This window comes from Sapajus apella, unplaced genomic scaffold (genome assembly GCF_009761245.1).
Source record: "Sapajus apella isolate SASKATOON/1434 unplaced genomic scaffold, GSC_monkey_1.0 scaffold13, whole genome shotgun sequence".
Lineage (NCBI taxonomy): Eukaryota > Metazoa > Chordata > Mammalia > Primates > Cebidae > Sapajus > Sapajus apella.
Window position 1 is genome coordinate 36,141,258 of NW_022436953.1, and position 18,314 is coordinate 36,159,571.

General features: G+C 54.7%; 2 protein-coding genes across 3 annotated transcripts in view; one reads left to right on the plus strand and one right to left on the minus strand.

Moving 5' to 3' along the window:
• Positions 1–262, minus strand: part of ECHS1 (enoyl-CoA hydratase, short chain 1) — an 8,465-nt gene extending 8,203 nt beyond the window's left edge. The window contains exon 1 of the mRNA XM_032282083.1: positions 109–262. Coding sequence (XP_032137974.1) covers positions 109–247 — 139 coding nt within the window. The 5' untranslated portion in view covers positions 248–262. The remainder of the gene's footprint in view (positions 1–108) is intronic.
• Positions 263–6,737: 6,475 nt separating this feature from the next.
• PAOX (polyamine oxidase) lies at positions 6,738–18,081 on the plus strand. Of its 2 annotated transcripts, XM_032282084.1 has the most exons (7): positions 6,738–7,020; positions 7,461–7,947; positions 8,592–8,791; positions 12,751–13,003; positions 15,157–15,269; positions 15,783–15,940; positions 17,340–18,081. In XM_032282084.1, the coding sequence occupies exons 1-7, from the start codon at positions 6,840–6,842 to the stop codon at positions 17,481–17,483; spliced, it is 1,536 nt and encodes a 511-aa protein (XP_032137975.1). In that variant the 5' UTR covers positions 6,738–6,839; the 3' UTR covers positions 17,484–18,081. The 2 variants fall into 2 exon arrangements, with proteins under 2 accessions (XP_032137975.1, XP_032137976.1); XM_032282085.1 differs by lacking the exons at positions 12,751–13,003; positions 15,783–15,940; positions 17,340–18,081 and having other exon boundaries at positions 6,767–7,020; positions 15,157–15,266.
• The last annotated feature ends 233 nt before the right edge of the window (positions 18,082–18,314 follow it).

The window sequence follows — 18,314 nt, forward strand, 5'->3', positions numbered from 1 at the left end:
CAGGTGGGGGTGCGGGTCAGGCGGGAGGGGGTGCGGTCTGAGGTCTGGCCAGGGGTGCAGGTCGGAGTCGGAGGGGATTCGGGCCGCCCGCTCTCACCGGGCACTCACCCGAGGCGAAGGGACGCCACGCGGAGCAGTGGATCGGGGACCTCAGCGGGCCGCGGACGCGGGACAACAGGACACGAAGAGCGGCCATGTCTCTCCCCACTATTCGCCCCGCCCGGGCGCCGCCCCCGCGCCTCGCCATTCGGGGCTCGCCCCGCCCACAGGCCGGTGCCGCGAGACCAGGCGGCATCGCGAGATCGGCGCGGGCGTAGTGGGCGGGGCCTGAGGTCGCCCCGCCCCCAGCTCCGCGCGCGGCCGCGGATCTAAGTCTGGGGGCGTCCCGGGGACCTCGTCCGGGGCCCAGCGCCCTCCAGGCCCCTCCGCCGTCGCCCGCGTCTCCGCCCAGGCCGTCGGGGCTCCGGCCGCGGGGGCACCGCGCTGATGCAGGGCAATGGCGGCGCCTGCCCGGGTCCGCGTCTGCCCGGGCGCGGGACGGTGGCAGCGGCGCGGCCATGGACGCCACAGGAGGAGGAGTTTCATTTTCCAGTACATAGTCAGGACTTCGACAAATTTAAACAATTAATACAATTGTGATTCACTAAATTATTTTATTATCACTTTTTTTTTTTTTTTTTGAGACGGAGTTTCGCTCTTGTTACCCAGGCTGGAGTGCAATGGCGCGATCTCGGCTCACCGCAACCTCCGCCTCCCGGGTTCAGGCAATTCTCCTGCCTCAGCCTCCTGAGTAGCTGGGATTACAGGCACGTGCCACCATGCCCAGCTGATTTTTTGTATTTTTAGTAGAGACGGGGTTTCACCATGTTGACCAGGATGGTCTCGATCTCTTGACCTCGTGATCCACCCGCCTCGGCCTCCCACAGTGCTGGGATGACAGGCTTGAGCCACCGCGCCCGGCCTATAACTTTTAAGTATCTAGACAAGTACTGTCGAGCATCTATTTTGCGTCCTTGCGCCGATTCTGCAAAAGCCAGGGTGGAGGTAAAACATCTACAAATGGAAAGCGAAGCTGCCGCTGGGCCGGTGAAGCGTGTCCAGGTTCCTGGCGTCTTGAACAAAGAATTGGACAAAACGCACATCGAAGCAAGGAAAGAATGAAGCAACGAAAGCAGAGATGTATAGGAAAATGAAAGCGTGGCCGGGTGCAGTGGCTCACACCTGTAATTCCAGCACTTTGGAAGGCCGAGGTGGACAGATCACCTGAGTCAGGAGTTCCAGACCAGCCTGGCCAACGTGGTGAAACCCCCTCTCTACTAAAAATTCAAATAATTAGCTGGGCGACACGCCTGTAGTCCCAGCTACTTGGGAGGCCGAGGCAGGAGAATCGGTTGAATCCGGGAGGCAGAGGTTGCAGTGAGCCGAGATCACACCACTACACTCCAGCCTGGGCAACAGAGCAAGACTTTGTCTCAAAAAAAAAAAAAAAAAAAAAAAAAAGAGTGCTCGCTTTGGCAGCACGATGATACAGAGATGAGCATGGCTCCTGTGCAAGAATGACATGAAAATTAATGAAGTGCTCCATATAAAAAAAAAGAAGTAACTTCACAGTGTGTGTGCAGCCGAGCATAGGGGCTAAGAGCCCCATTACAGATCTTTTGGGGGGGTTAAATACCCTCTAGGAGTTCTCATTGGTTCCTTGGTGTACACCCTACGTGAACGGAAAGGACATTTCCTGTCAGAGCTGCTGTTTCCATTTGATTTAGTTCTAGGGAGTCAGCATGAATTGGCCTTAGGTTCCTGGCCTCCAGACCCTGTTCTCCTCACAATGTTCCAGAAAATAATTCAGTTCAAACCGAAAATGAGCACGCACCAAGATTTTATTTCAAGACCGAGGGTGAAATAAAGACATCTCGTGTAAGCAGAAACAAATCAACCAGGCTTTGCTGAAAGATGCTGTGTTAACGTAGGCTAGACCTCTGGGACAGATAGGCCCAAAACGAAACAGCTCAAACAGAAAAGAGCTTTCTTCTTTTTCTTCTTCCTCCCTCCCTCCCTCCCTTGCTGTCTTTTCTGTCTCACTGTCACCCCAGCTGGAGTGCAGTGGGGTGGAGTGCAGTGGTGTGATCTTGGCTCCCTGTAGCTTGCACTCCCGGGTTCAAGTGATTCTCCTGCCTCAGACTTCTGAGTAGTTGGGACTACAGGCACGCACCACCATGCCTGGTTAATATTTGTAATTTTTCAGTAGAGTTGGGGGTTTTGCCATGTTGGCCAGGCTGTTCTTGAACTCCTGACCTCAAGTGATCTACCACCTCGGCCTCCCAAAGTGCTGGGACTACAGGAGTGAGCCACAGTGCCTGCCAAGAGGTTTCCTTTCTAACAACCAAGAGGTTGCGTGGCTCCTGTCCTCCATCAAGTAATTTAGCAACAAAAGCACAAGCAACAAAGGGAAATTTAAAACTTTTATGGCTGCAAGGACACTACCAAGATAGTGAGAGAACTGAACAGAAATTCTTCCAGTGAAGATAATCAATGTCAGATAAGCTCTAAACCATATGATAGAATGTCACACCTACGGTGCTGGCTGCAATAAAACGCCCAGCAACCATCAGCACTGTGGGGGATGTGAGTGCGGAACACTGGCATACTGCCGGCAGGAATGGAAGTGGGGCAGTCGCTGTGGAAAACAGTCTGGGCTTTCCTCAAAAGGTCAAACAGCAACTCCACTCTTCAGTGTACACCCGAGAGAATTGAAGACAAATGTCCACGAAAACTGTCATAAACATCTTATGAATAATGTTGCTATGAATGTTCATAGCAACATTATTCATTACAGCCAAAAAGTGGGAAAAAGCCAGTTGTCCATCAACTCATGAATGGGTAAACAAAACGTCATATATCCAAACAATGGATATGTTAGAATGCATTAGACTATACAATGGACTACTGTTCAGGTGTACAAAGGAAAGCAGCACTGATACACATTACAAAGGGATGAGCCTTGAAAGTGTTACGCTCAGTGAAAAAAGCCAGACACAAAGGCTGCAGGTAACCCCCTATTGGAGCACCGAGGAAGGAGAGTTAAGCAGGTCCCTGGCACAATTAGTGCCTGAAGAATATCTTAGCTTATAATGTTATTACTCAGTTAGTTCCTTTATATAATCCTTCATATATAATCATATATTAGTTTATAGCATTAGTGCCTGAGGAATTTCTTACTACTCAGTTATTTCCATATATATATAGAATTATATCTTAGCTCATAGTCGGAGGAATGCCTAGAGCAGACATGGTACAGAGCATGAATTAAGGAATAAGCGGCTTATTGCTGGAGGAATGTCTACAGCAGACACGGTGCAGAGCATGATTTAAGGGAAAAACAGTTATACCAGGACAAGAATCCATGGCCCAGGCGGCAGCGTTTAGTATCGTAAAGACACCCGCTGTACGGCAGGCTTGTGACAAGAGCCACTCCTCCTGAAAAAGGAGTCGTACCTTGTGTCCAGTTCTTGTGGAAGGCTGCCCTCAGACTGGCAATCCCACGAGTGTCCGAGGGCTTAAAACCCCTCCAATATAATCGTGCCTTGGTGACTGTATAACTTGTCAGCTCTCTAGCTACTGTGCTGACTCAGATCATCCTCCTATAGAAATCACTGGAAGCTGCCGGCAGGTGGCTGTGTACCGTGTCAGCTCTTTAGCCGTTGTGCTGACTCAAAGCATCCGCCTATAGAATTCCTTAGAAGTAGCCTGCCCCTAGATAAGAGATGTTGCACGCTGCACCCTCTTCACTGCGCATGGCCCGCCTCCTTGCCTTGGTGACCTGATGGGGGTGGACCTCACTCACTACCCTGCCCCCGAACCTCCACCCAATAAATACAGACACTTCTGGACGTTCGGGGCCTCGCCTGTCCCCACTCATAGGTGGCGTGGCCCCCCGAGCCCAGCTGTCTTTTCCAGTCCTTCCATGTCTCATCGCTACTTCTCGAATCCAGTGCCTCAGCACAGCGATAGGGGCCACCCCACGACCCTGTGGGGCTATGACCCTACAAACGCCATGCATCGAATGATTCCATTTCTATGAAATGTCCAGAACAGGCAATCTGTGGAGACAGAAAATGGATTAGTCGTTGCCAGGGGCTGGAGGGAGGGAGCAATGGGATGATGCTGCAGCGTAGCCCCTTTTTTTTAGGGTGATGAAAATGTCCTAAACTTGATTATGGTGATGGTTGTACAACTCTGTAACTATACTGAAAACCATTGAATTGGACACTTTAAATGGGAGAAATCATATGGCATGATGTCTATATCAATAAAGCTATTTATAAAAATGAACGAGCCGATTCAGTCAAAGCCACATGGGTAGCTGCCACCTTGATCACCGTAGGTGGCATCACCCAAGGCTCTCTGCAGCTAGGAGAAACATACCTGTACCAATGGGATGGGACAGAGATTGTACCTGTGTGTTCCGGCTGCTGGCTCTGGCTTGGCAGGACCATCCAGGGCCGGCCGTGGTCACATGCGCTCTCCATTTCAGAGCAAGGGGGGGGCGGGTGACTAACCCAGCCCCAGGTCAGAGCGTCAGTGGCAGCTGCTGTTTGATTCAGGCTGTGGCACTACGTCTACGGAACAAATGGATTGTCCCCACCCTGCAGCTCTTGGGGTCCACGTCTCCTCTCTGCACCATAAAGCCAGAGTGTCCCATTTCAGTCATGTCACTTTACAGTCACCCCTATTTGCACCAGCCCTCCTGGGTGTGGGGCACGGCCATGTTTACCTCTGGCCTGTGTGGGCCACAGTGGGGAGGCTTGGCCAGCAAGCTTCTGAGCCAAGTAGTTCCTGCTTTTATGGGATCCTTCCGCCCCACAAGAGGCTCTGGGACCATCCTGAACTAGAATTAAATTAGAATCTTCTGGGTCCCCTTTGGGCTCCCTGAAGGAACCAGGAACGGGCTGGCCAGGAGGACATGATGGACCAGGAGGAGGTGACAGAGGCAAGGCCAGACCCTTCCTGTTCCATCTTGCAGAGGCTGTCCTAATGTGAGGTGATGCCAGGTGCCTGGGGGACATTGATGCCTGACCAGAGCCCAGACTGGACAGCCTTCCAGCAAAGGCTGGGCCGTGGCCGACTGTAACAGCCCAGGAGAATGAGGACACGGGAGTCTCAGGCTGCAGGAGCTGGCTGACGGGACAGTGCCTGACATGGTGCTGAAAACAGAGCAGCAGCCCCCAGAGGCTGAGGAACCAAAGTAGCCCACCTACCCAGAATGGCGAGGTCCACACCCATGCAGGAGACTGGAAGCACGGGGTGGGATCCCTCAGCCTCGCCCACAGGATGTTTTGCTCCTGTGTCTGGGCAGTGAGCTGGGGCCTGCGGCCAGAGTAGCAGCCTGATTTCAGAGGGTGCCACTAGGGAGTGGCCATACCTGTGGGAGACCCAGTTCATCTGTGGAATTCAGGACCCCAGAGTATTTAATCTGCCCTCTCAGGACCTCCAGCTGGGGCAGGTGGTTGGGTGGCCCTGCTGGGCTTCCTAGGTGCATGCCAGGAATCTGGGAATGGAGCACACCCCTGAGCCAGCGGCTCTCCTTCAGGCCTTAGAGCAGGGAGTAAGGGAGAGGCCTGCTCAGGCCGGACAGGTGACACTAGCAGGGGGGCTGCACCCCCAAACACGTGTCATACGACTATGGAGGAGGGAGCAGCCCTTTTTTCCTTAGTCCTGGGACGTTGAGTGGGTCAGCTTGGTGGAGAGCTAGCCCTGCCTACCTGAGAGCTGCCCTGGCTTCCCCATGGCCTGGCAGCGGGAGGAGATGACCACTGCGTCCAGTGTCGCCTCCTGGTGCTGGGGGCCCCTGACGGACAGAGGACGTTTGCCCCCTGCCTGCCATCGCCCAGGGAGTCAGCCCGCGCCCCAGGCACCTGCGCCTCTCCCTGGCTGCAGCGGTGTCTGGAGCTCAGCTCACAGGGTGGGCTTGGGAGTGGAATCCAGCGACGCCAGTCACCCTTCCGGGAGCCTTTTCTCCAGCTGGGACGAGAGGGTGTCAAAGCAAAGGAAGACACGGCTCAGGAGGCCCACACCGAGAGCCAAGGGGAAAGCTCACACCAGCAAACTTGAGCGCGCTGCCCCTCCAGAGACAATGGGGGCTCAGGAGGTGAGGATGCGCCTGAAAACCGGGCAAGAGAGTTTCCAACCCCTGTGGACTGCGATGCTGCAGAAAACGCGGCCGCCTGCGCCGGGGGAATTCCAGAAATAAAGGCGTGCCTGGGTGTGCGCCCAGCTTCTCCAGAAGCTGCGAGGGACGAGAGGCGTTTCCGCACTTGCTCTTGGCCTCTCCCGAACTTGTGCTTTGCTCGCGCGGTCGTCCCGTGCCCCCGCAGACCCGTGGCCGCCCACGCACACGCAGGCGCGTGTACACGCAAACCGAGGGGCGGTGGCCTTGCCGGAGGCTCTCGGGGCGCCCTCTGGGCGCGTTAAGCTCTCCCAGGTCCCACCCCTGACACCGCGGCACCCCCAGACCCACTGCACCCTCGCTCTCGGCGCAGGTCCCGAGGGTCCCCGGGGAAGCGCTCGCTGCGCCTTAGTCTCCCCTGGAGGAGGCACTGCCCGCCCGGCCCACCGGCTTCTCCCTTCGTGGGGACGCTCCCTGACGCCCGTCCTCGCGGGCTCGTGGGTCCTCCCCCGCCGGGCGCTGCCCTCCGACACCCGAGCTCAGTCCCGAGGCGCCTGGTGGGGGGCCCCGCCCCCGCCCCGCCTCTCCCCGCCCCCCGCCCCTCCTCCGACCTCCTCCGAGAGCTCCAGACCTCTCAGCTACTCCGAACCCTGCGGACTGCCGGGACCGCGCTATGGAGTCGACTGGCGGCGACGGGAAGGCCCCGGGCGGCCCCCGGGTGCTGGTGGTGGGCGGCGGCATCGCGGGGCTGGGCGCGGCGCAGAGGCTCTGCTGCCACTCCGCCTTCCCGCACCTGCGCGTCCTGGAGGCCACGGCGCGCGCCGGGGGCCGCATCCGCTCGGAGCGCAGCTTCGGTAACGCCCCTCCCGGAACCCCACCTGCTGCGCCGGAGCTCGCCGGCCCCCCCTGCCCTGCGCCCCGCTGACCGGCCGGGCCGCCTCACCGGGCTCCCCCGGGAATCCTCGTGCGCTTGATCGGCCAGAGTTCACCGCCCCGAAACTCAGGGCGCAGAGTTAGTCAGGAGGGCGCCTGCCTGGGAAGGCGACCTACGGCTCCACGCGGTCGCCCTGGTTCTGCCCCTCGGGGAGCGCCCGCAGCCCCGGGTGGCTCACCCTGCACCCCTCCCTCCCGTCCCGACCGCCCGACAGGTGCCCTCCTGCCAGGTGCTCCCCTTACACCGGGTCTGACGGGTCACAGCCTACCTGGGAAAGGCAGCGGCGGCGTGGCCCAGGAGAAGGGCCCGGGTGGCCGTTCTGGGAAAGGGACCCCAGGTGGCATCTGCTGCCCCTCGCAGGTGGCGTGGTGGAGGTGGGCGCACACTGGATCCACGGGCCCTCCCGGGGCAACCCCGTCTTCCGGCTGGCTGCTGAGTACGGGCTGCTGGGGGAGAAAGAGCTGTCGGAGGAGAACCAGCTGGTGGAGACCGGGGGTCACGTGGGCCTGCCCTCCGTGACCTACACCAGCTCCGGGGTCCGCGTGAGCCTCCAACTGGTGGCGGAGATGGCGACTCTGTTCTACGGCCTGATCGACCAGACCCGAGAGTTCCTGCAGGCCGCGGAGACCCCGGTGCCCAGCGTGGGGGAGTACCTCCGGAAGGAGATCAGCCAGCACGTGGCCGGCTGGACAGAGGACGAGGAGACCAAGAAACTGAAGCTGGCCGTCCTGAACGCCTTCTTCAACCTGGAATGCTGTGTGAGCGGCACCCACAGCATGGACCTGGTGGCCCTGGCGCCCTTCGGGGAGTACACCGTGCTGCCCGGGCTGGACTGCACCTTTTCTAAGTGCGTGCCGCCCTCCCCCCTCCACTCCAGGCTCCCCAGGGCCCCGGGGCTGGCCAGACTCTGCTCTCGCTTGGGTGTGGCAGGGATGGGAGACCGTTTGCTCTCTCCATTCAGTCAGATTGGTTGCTCCTTTCTCTGGTTTTGCTCATTTAAGCCAAAAAAGTTATTTCTGAGAGAGGGTGATTAGAAGGAGGAAAGGCTTGTCCTGCTTCTGTATTTACTCAGGCCTCTTTTGTGCCAGATGAGGGTCTTTGGCTGCAGAGGGGGCCAGACAGCCCCTCTCTGTGTGGCAGGGTGGCTGCTGGGTACCAGGTGCAGGTGAGACCCTCACTTTCCCAGGCGTCACTCCTGGTGGTGTCGGCCCCGAGGCTCCTGCCCAGGCGGTGAGTCAGGAAGCCCTGGTTCTAGCAGATTGCTTTGAGAGCTCTGTGCCTGCGGAACCCTCCCTTATGTGCGGGAGGGCAGGTGTGAGCATCCTTGTGGTGGAAAACCACAGAGTGGAGCTGCCCTCCCTGCCGGCCAGAGCAATGGAGAGCTCCCTGCAGCGACATTTGATGCGGGTGGGAACTTGGAGCACGTATTTCCATGAGTTCTGCCCTTCCAGGGACTGGGCATCTGCGAAACCAGCACTTCCATCTTCCTAGGGGCTACCAAGGGCTCACAAACTGCATGATGGCCTCCCTGCCGGAGAACACGGTAGTGTTTGAGAAGCCCGTGAAGACTATTCACTGGAATGGGGCCTTCCAGGAGGCAGCCTTTCCCGGAGAGACCTTTCCAGTGTCAGTAGAGTGTGAGGATGGAGAGCGGTTGCCAGCACACCATGTCATCGTCACCGTGCCCTTAGGTAGGCCAACTTTTCAGCTCAAACCCCTATCCCAAGTGCCCCTTCCTCTGCCCTTATCCTGCTTCTGTTGGCTCTGGGGTGTCTGCTTGGGTACAAAGCTCAAAGCTCACATTTTCATTCTAATAATTTTCAGATAGGCGGAAGAAATGACTCTTATGTTTTGTAGCAATTGCATGCTTTGGATTTAAGGGTTTCACTGTAAGAAAAAATGCAAGTAAGTGTGTGTCCTGCTTGCTTGGAGGGAATCGTGAGGGTTGGGACGGCCTTGGTAGTTAACCAGGCTGCACTTTGCTGGAGACAGGAAAAGGCATGAGAAACCCAGTCTCAAGTTCAGGCCTGGGTGACCTGTTGAAGGAGGCATGTGTATAATTCTATTCAATTCTAGATCTGGTGCTTTAGGGGTGTCCTTGAGTACAGGTGGTTTGAAGCTGTTTTATAAACGGTGGAGATGGTTGAAAACAGAGTGACTAGAATAACTGCTGTCAGCTGGACATTTGCTTCTCACGGGTTTCACGCCGCCGTTGGTCTCTGCCTGAGTTATCTCATTGACTCCTCAGGCAGCCTTGGCAGGTATCTGGCACCGTCCCCCATTTGACAAATTTGAACATCTAGGCAAACAGAAGTCACTTTGCAAGTTCACAAAGCTAGCAAGTGCCAGAGCTCACTTGGAGATCTAAGTGTGATTGAAGGGCATGTGATGAAACGCAAGAGCCTCCCCCACCCCCAACTCCTGTCTCCAAGGGGTGGCTGTCCCCTCCCCCAGGGCAAGGATGAGCACTCAGACCCCACTGCTGTTTCCCACAGATGCAGTTGTAGTCCACATACAAACACCTGCTGCTCGGCTGGACACAGTGGCTCACGTCTGTAATCCTAGCACTTTGGGAGGCTGAGGTGGGCAGACCACCCGAGGATAGGAGTTCAAGACCAGCCTGGTCAACATGGTGAAATCCTGTCTCTACTAAAAATTCAAAAATTCTCTGGGTGTGGTGGCAGGCCCCTGTAATCCCAGCTACTTGGGAGGCTAAGGCAGGAGAATTGCTTGAACCTGGGAGACAGAAGTTGCAGTGAGCCAAGATTGTGCCATTGCACTCCAGCTTGGATGACTAAGACTCTGTCTCAAAAAAAAAAAAAAAAAAAATCTGGTAGTCAGTTTGACTGGTTTTTTTCCCCTTAATAGAACCTTGTCAGTGTTTCTGAATCAGCACTCTTAGATCTACAAGTCTTTCTTGTTTCCCTCTGGTGGCTTTGATCATTCATGTTTGGAGTAGGCACTTGCTGGGCCTGCTGAGTGCTGACCACCAGGGACATTGCCAGTAGATACATTGTTACAACTGTGAGCATTTTGTTTATACGAGCCAGTTCAGAAAAATTAGCTGGTTGGCGCCTGTAATCCCACCTGCTTGGGAGGCTGGGGCTGGAGAATTGCTTGAACCAGAGAGGTGGAGGTTGCAGTGAGCCGAGATGGCGCCATCGCACTCCAGGAGTGCAACTTTGTGTCCACACACACAAAAAAAGGAGCCAGTTCACTTGCCATGCAGTGTTTTCTTGTCATTATTTCATAAGTATTGATGGAAATTTAGGTGATCTTCACTTTTTCTATATCATGCAGTTTTACATGTGCACGTAAAAACACTGGTGGGTTGGGTCAAGTGGCTCACACCTATAATCCCCGCACTTTGGGAGGCTGAGGTGAGCAGATCACGAGGTCAGGAGTTCAAGACTAGCCTGACCAACATGGTGAAACCCCGTCTCTACCAAAAATACAAAAATTAGCCAGGCGTAGTGGTACGCACCTGTAATCCGAGCTACTCAGGAGGCTGGGGCAGGAGAATTGCTTGAACCCAGGAGGCAGAGGTTGCAGTGAGCTGAGATCACATCATTGTACTCCAGCTTGGGTGACAGAGCGAGCATCCATCTCAAAAACAAAAAACAGAAAACACTTGTGTGAAAGGTGGGGAATGGTGGCTCACACCTGTAATCCCAGCAGTTTGGGAGGCCAAGGTGGGAGGATTGCTTGAGCCAGGGAGGTCAAGGCTGCAGTGAGCCTTGATCTGTGCACTGCCTGCACTCTAGACTGGGCAACAGAGTAAGACCCTATCTCAGAAACAAAGAAAAGGAAGTAAAAATCCTTGTGTGAATGTTGCTGTGGGATAAATCCCAGCAAGGGAAGTGGCTGGATCTGAGGTCTGCACAGACAGGACTTTCATGGAGGGCATGGGGACCCTTCATGGGCACCTGTGGCCACAGCCCGTGGGGCGCCTCCCCCGCTCTCGCTGCCCACTGACGGCCTTTGCCTGGCTGGTCTCTGGGCTTTCGTCTTTTTCTGACTGTCTTGCCAGTGTCTTAAGACTTGAGACCTGGTGCCACAGGGCTCCGTCCTGTGGTTTGATTTCGCTGTTTGTTGTTCATCTCGTTACTGTCTGCCTTTGGGCTATAGGTGTGCTTTTGCTACACAGATTAATTTTTATATAGCTTCTGGATAAAGCCTGTATGTTTAACAACTACACTAAGCTAACTCCTGAGCAGCATGGCGTGCAGAGGTTGAGAGGCAGAGGTTTAGGGGTGAGTGGTTCCGACATCACAGCTTGTATGGTGGCCCTGACTGTTCCTTTGTGGCCAGTGGTGACCACTGGGCCGTTTTGCCTGCGCTGTTTCGGTTTGTCTACCCCAGTCTGTGGGTCCTTACAGCCAGAGTGGCCTCAGCTGTGCGTCCCCAGGGCCCTGAGTCAGCCTGGGCCTCGAAGGAGGCAGTGTGTCTGGAAACCTCTTTCTCTGACTCCTCTGGTGGACTCAAGTTGGGCTCCTGGGGGTGTGAGTGACCCCCCATATAGGCACCGAGGAATGAGAGCTAAGCAGGACCCTGGCACAGTTAGGGCTTGAGGAATATCTCACTTTATAGTGTTACTACTCAGCTATTTCCTTTTATATAATCCTTTACATAATCATATATTAGTTCATAGAATTAGGGCTTGGAGAATCCCTTTATATAATCCTCTATATGTAATCATATAATAGTTGATAGTATGAGTGCCTAAAGAATATTTCCCTACATATATACCTATAATTATATCTTAGTTCATAATCAGAGGAATGCCTGGAGCAGACACAGTGCAGAGCATGATTTAAGGGAAAACAGTTATACCAGGACAAGAGCCCACGGCCCAGGCGGCAGCGTTCAGTATCGTAAAGATACCCACTGTATGGCAGGCTTGGGGCGAGAGCCAGTCCTCCTGATAAAGGAGTTGTAGGACCTTGCTCCAGTTCTTGAGGAAGGTGCCCTCGGACCAGCAATCCACCTTGGTGACTGAACTTTATCAGCTCTTCTTACTGTGCTGCTTGAAAAACATCTTCCCATAGAACCCATTGGAAGCTGCCAGAAGGTGGCGGTAACCCTGACAGCTCTGTCACTGCTGTGTGACTTAAAGCATCCTCCTATAAATCTTCTTAGAAGTAGTTTGCCCATAGATAGAATTATCGCACACTGCACCCTCTACATTGCGCACGGCCCACCTTCAAGCCTTGGTGACGTAATGGGGGTGGACCCCTTACTGCACACAGCTCCTGCCTTCGTGGGAATGGGCCCTTGCTATGCACTGTCCACCTCCTGGCCTAGGTGACCTAATGGGGGTGGACCCTATGTTTTATTGCTCACGACCCTATCACTATCCTTAAAGATGATTCACTCACTGCCCTGCGCCCTAACCTATACACAATAAATACTGATGCTTCTGGACATTCGGGGCCTGGTCTGACTCTGCTTATAGGTGGCGTGGCCCACTGAGCCCAGCTGCATTTTCCTTGTACTTCTGTGTCCTGTCTCTTTATTTCTCAGGTCCTGCGCCTCAGCACAGCATAAGGCTCACCCCACGACCCTGTGGGGCCCTCAGCCCTACAGTGGGCACTCGATTCTAGCTGAAGAGCTTTATGAGATGTAGGCTGAGTCCAATTCTGCATTCCAGGTTTTCTTAAGGAACACCTGGACACCTTCTTTGACCCTCCACTGCCGGCTGAGAAGGCAGAAGCAATCAGGAAGATCGGCTTTGGGACCAACAATAAGATCTTCCTGGAGTTTGAGGAGCCCTTCTGGGAGCCAGACTGCCAGCTGATCCAGGTGGTGTGGGAGGACACATCCCCGCTGGAGGACCCTGCCCCCGCACTGCGGGACGCCTGGTTCCGGAAGCTCATCGGCTTTGTGGTCCTTCCTGCCTTTGGGTACGTTTGCTCCCTTGGAGGCTCCGAGAGTGGCTGGCTTGTTAGACCTTCATCTGATGGATGAAGCAGCAGCGTGTCAGTTCACTGCAGGGCATTTCTGGGGGGTTTAATGGGTGGGGATCTCATGAGCCCCTTCAGGTGCTGACAGCAGACACCCTGGGCCTGACCTCTGTGGGGACAGATGGCGCCCTGCTGTATGCGGGTTGTTAGCGCCCCTCGGGGCCCAGAATGTGTCCGTGGACTTGCAGGCAGACTCAGTCTTCCGTCCATGGGAACGTGTTTATTGGAAGGCTATAGGGAGCTGGGGCTTGTAGATACAGAGGAACTCTGGAACACGGTCTGCCCAAACCTGGGGAGACGATACTGAAACAGGATGAAGTAATCGAGGAAGACATGCCTAGAAGTAATGGAATCGCAGACCCGTAGAGGAAGGGCCCTCCCTCTTAGAAGCAGCATATGTAGACCACGTGCCGACCCAGGAGATAATCCCATGAGTGACGTGGGGGATGGAGGAACTGACTTTTCTAGCCAGATTAAAACACAACGCCAGCCTGTTGTGGTCAGATGGCAGATCTAATCCCATGCTTCCTCCGAGAGTTGCAGGAGGGGGGCATAGTTCTTGTTGTGAAAGACCCGGATGTGGTGGGAGCGCAGGGCACACCTGCCAGATGGTTCATCACTGCTGTCCACTGGGAGCAGGAGGCGGCAGACCAGCCCTGCACCTGTGACTGGGGAAGCCTGTCTCCTTCACATTAAAGAGAAAACTGGCACTCTGGCTGGGTGTGGTGGCTCACGCCTGTAATCCCTGCACTTTAGGGGCTGAGGTGGGTGGATCACCTGAGATTAGATGTTCAAGGCCAGCCTGGCCAACATGCTGAAACCCCGTCTCTACTAAAAATACAAAAAATTAGCCGGGCGTGGTGGCAGGTGCCTGTAATCACAGCTACTCAGGAGGCTGAGGCAGGAGAATCGCCTGAACCCAGGAGGTGGAGGTTGCTGTGAGCTGAGAGAGTGCCTGTATTCCAGCCTGGGTAACAAGAGCAAAACTGTCGAAAAAAAAAAACACTGGCATTCCAGGTGTTGAGACAGGCCTGGGTTGCTGTCTCAACAAGGGTGGGTGACTGTGTCTGTGGTCACCTGCTCCAGGCCCAGCCCCACCGCCTGTGCTCTCTTGCTTAGGACATCAGTGGGATCCCAGGTGCTCTGGTGGGACCCTGTCTGTGGCACGGGGTGGCAGCTATCCCATCCTTTTATATGCCTGCAAAGGGTTAGGGATCTCAAAAGAGCTTTTGTGGATGTGACATCTGTAAACTTACCACATGATAAATTATTTATTATTTGAGATGATAGTAAAAAACCTATTCCATGTTAACATGAATCACATTTTAAAATGAATATTTTCTTAAAATTAAATGAAGATGGCAGAGTTCTGTCTTTTCCACAAGACCCTTTTTTTCTTTTGAGACAAGGTCTCGCTCTGTCGCCCAGGCTGGAATGCATGGAGTGCAGTGGCAGGATCTCGGCCCACTGCAACCTCCGCTTCCTGGGCTCCAGCAATTCTCCTGCCTCAGCCTCCGGAGTAGCTGGGATTACAGGTGTGCACCACCGTGCCCGGCTAATTTTTGTATTTTTAGTACAGTCAGGGTTTTGCCATGTTGGCGAGGCTGGTCTTGAACTCCTGGTCTCAAGTGGTCCACCCACTTCAGCCTTCCAAAGTGCTGGGATTATAGGCGTGAGCCACTGCGCCCGGCCTCTGCAGAGCTCTTTAATGTCACACCTAATAGAAGATTCTGGATTCTCAGGCCTGCCTCTGCTTCATTCTGTTGTGATGTTTTATTTTGGCTGAAACACAGGCCAGTCTGGATGGACATGGATATGTGGGTGGAAGGAAGAGTGATATTTCAATAGCTTTGCAAGCGATTGTGGGTATTCTTTGATGCTACACCAAAACTCAAGAAGTAGTAGTTCCTTAAATGTTGGCCAAATGTGGAATCTGAGATCACACCGGTGAATTTTGTTGTGTTCTGTGACACTGAAACCTGTTTGTCTGTCTTGCCCTGCTCCCTCGTTGGTACCTTGCTGAGAACTGCGGGCAGAGCCGGGCTGAGAGCTGGGCTGGACGCCTCGTCCCAGGGGTCTCTCTCTCCATGCAGGTCTGTCCACGTTCTCTGTGGGTTCATTGCTGGGCTCGAGTCTGAGTTCATGGAGACTCTGTCGGATGAAGAAGTGCTTCTGTGTCTCACCCAGGTGCTCCAGAGAGTGACAGGTACTCACTGCACACGCCAGCGCCTGCCTCTGCTCGTTACTGGCTGACCTCTAAACAGAAACAGCTTTTCAGAACAGAGAAAAACTAAATTTGGCTGAGTCTGTACATTTCCAGGGACAACCCTTCCTCATGTCAGTGGGGTCAGTAGCAGTTCCTACCTCCAAGGAACCGAAAGGGCTTTACAAACACTTCCTACCTCTGCCACCAAAATAAATACAGTTGTCTTTGGTCAGATTTTTACAGAGGAGGAACCCAGGGCTCGGAAGCAGTAGCGTGCTGCTGTCCCAGGCCCAGGTCCCGGGTCCCTCGGCCGGCCTGGCATGGTGGTGCCTGCCAGCGGCCTGCTGTTCTGGCAGAGTCAGCAGGAAGGGCTCCTCCGGACGCGCTCTGCCGCTCGATTTGCTTCCGGCATAGCGTCCTCCACGTTAAACGGGTCAGTTTTTAAAAAGACAGAAGCAGCTGCAGATGTGTGGGTGAGAGTTCTCGGTTAACAGCGGTGTCTCTGTGGCTCAGGAAACCCACAGCTCCCTGCGCCCAAGAGCATCCTGCGGTCTCGCTGGCACAGCGCCCCGTACACCAGGGGCTCCTACAGCTACGTGGCTGTGGGCAGCACAGGGGACGACCTGGACCTGCTGGCTCAGCCCCTCCCTGCAGACGGCACCGACGCCCAGGTGTGTGGCCTACCTGGTGGGGGGGCGCGGGTGTGGGTCTGGCTGCAGAGGCCCCCCCCCCCGGGAGCCTCAGAGCTGCAGGAGCATGAGCTGGGGAGGGCTGGGCTGGGACCCCAGACTCAGAAGCCATTTTCTTTTTGAAACTAAGAATAATTTTTAAGTGTATTATTTTTGTGAGAATTATACACATACGCAGCTTAAAGAGTCAGAGAATTCTGCAGTTCTCGCTAACAAAACAAAATAAACAAAAACAGCAGGTGGAGCCCCTTTTGCGCTTCCTGGGCTGTGCTCCCAGCTGATTCTGATCGCTAAATTTACTGCATCTCTAAAACATGTTTCTTCGGCCACGTTTTGAGAAACGTTTCCTATGCAAAATGTCAAACATACAAAAGTAGGTAGAACCTTTGAGTGCCCAGCAGACTTCCCCTAAGCCAAGCTTGCTCCTCCCCCGCCCCCCCATTCCTGTTAAACATGTCTCACACAGGACATTGTTTCACCTGGGGTATTTTGGTGCATGTCTCTGAAAGATAAAGACATCCTTGTAAATACTAAACTATGATGCTGAGGGCAGAGGCTCACACCTGTAACCCTCGTGCTTTGGGAGGCTGAGGCAGGAGGTTTGCTGAGGCCAAGAGTTTGAGACCAGCCTGGGCAACATAGTGTAACATAGTGAGACTCGGGCTCCACAAAACAAATAAAAAGTAGCCAGGCATGGTAGCGGGCAGCTGCAGTCCCAGCCGCTTGCGTTTGGGCCCAGGAGGCTGAGGCTGGAGTGAACTGTGACTGCGCTGCTACACTCCAGCCTGGGCGTCAGAGCAAGACCCTGTCCCAGAAAACGTAAAAGTAAAACCATATATCCAGGAGACTATTTACCCAGTTAAAAATTGACAGTAATTCCTCAGTATTACCCAATATTTAGTCAGTGCTCAGTTTTCCAATCAGCTCATGATCTCTTTTCAGTTAGGCTGCTTGGAAATGTTACTTCTTGCGTTTTCAGTTTCAGGTGTTATTGACTGACTTCTCATGCTATTGGATAAGATTTAGCTATCTTCCACCCACTCAGGGTTCTCCCCACCCTCCTCATTTGTCATTCAGTAGTTGTGGCCAGATCACTACTCAGTGTTTACAATTCAGTAGTTGTGGTCAGTTCACTCCTCAGTGTTTACAAGATCTTGTTTTCTCTAAATGCTGTTTACACCTGAGCTCCAGGGTGGAGTAGCTTCTTTTCCGCCCATCGGCGGATGTGTGTGAGCTGCGTTTTCCTGCCTGCTGATGGATACATGTGAGCTGTGTTCTCTGCCTCTTGGTGGATGGTGTGAGCCGTTTTTTTGTGTGTTTCTCTGCCCAGACCCAGCTGTCTGAATCGCATCCCCATTCTAACCCTGGCTCTTCTTTGCAGCTCCAGATCCTGTTTGCAGGGGAAGCCACACATCGGACGTTTTACTCCACAACGCACGGGGCTCTGCTGTCGGGGTGGAGGGAGGCTGACCGCCTCCTTGGTCTGTGGGCCCCGCAGGTGCAGCAGCCCCAGCCCAGGCTCTAGGGCCAGCCTGCGCTGCTCCTCCCGTGCTGGGGGAGGCTGGGACCCTCGTTTCCTCTGACAATTTCAGCCTGGATTGAGATTTGGGGATGTTAATGAGAGCCTTCTGGTTTTGGTGACTTTCTCAGTTCTTGTGTCTGTCACTGGAGTCTGGTCAGCGCTGACTTGAGCTGAGATGCCGGATGCTAACAGAGATGGTGGCACAGAAGGCACGTTTGGACCACAGCATCCAGAGCCGCCTTCCCTACCTCTGCTGCCTTCCATCCCTCCTGCCCTGGGGCTCCAGCATCTGCTGCTGTTGTCTTTGTCTTGCTCCAGGCCCAGGTTACACAGGGCCCTGTGTCTCCAGCCCCCACAACGACACGTGGCCCCGAATTCTGGGTTCCCTGAACTCTGGGTCCTGTAGTTGCCTCTCGTCCCGCTGCATTCTCATGGCTGCTGCCTGGGATGATAGCGTAGCGGACAACCTTCCTCCTACTCATCGACCGATGCTGCACCAGGCACCCACTTTGAAGGGCACTGGGGACATGAGGGGTGCCCTGCTCTTCCTGAGGCCGGGGGTTTTCTGGAGGACGTGAATAGATAATAAGGCCTGAAGTGAGAAACAGGGTGCCTGGCCCAGTGGAGTGTGTGGGGTGTGGGCAGTGCTGGGGTGCTGGGCCGGAGGCCAGGCCCCTGTCTGGCCCCTCTACCCCAGGCTGGATCTGTAGAGCTCCTTCCTTCTCACCCTCCTAGGGCGTTCCCTGACCCTGAGCCTCCCTCCAGAGCCCCAGCCTCCCTCTGCAGCCGGCAGCCCCACCTGCCGATGCTGTGTCACTAGATTGGTCTCTCAGG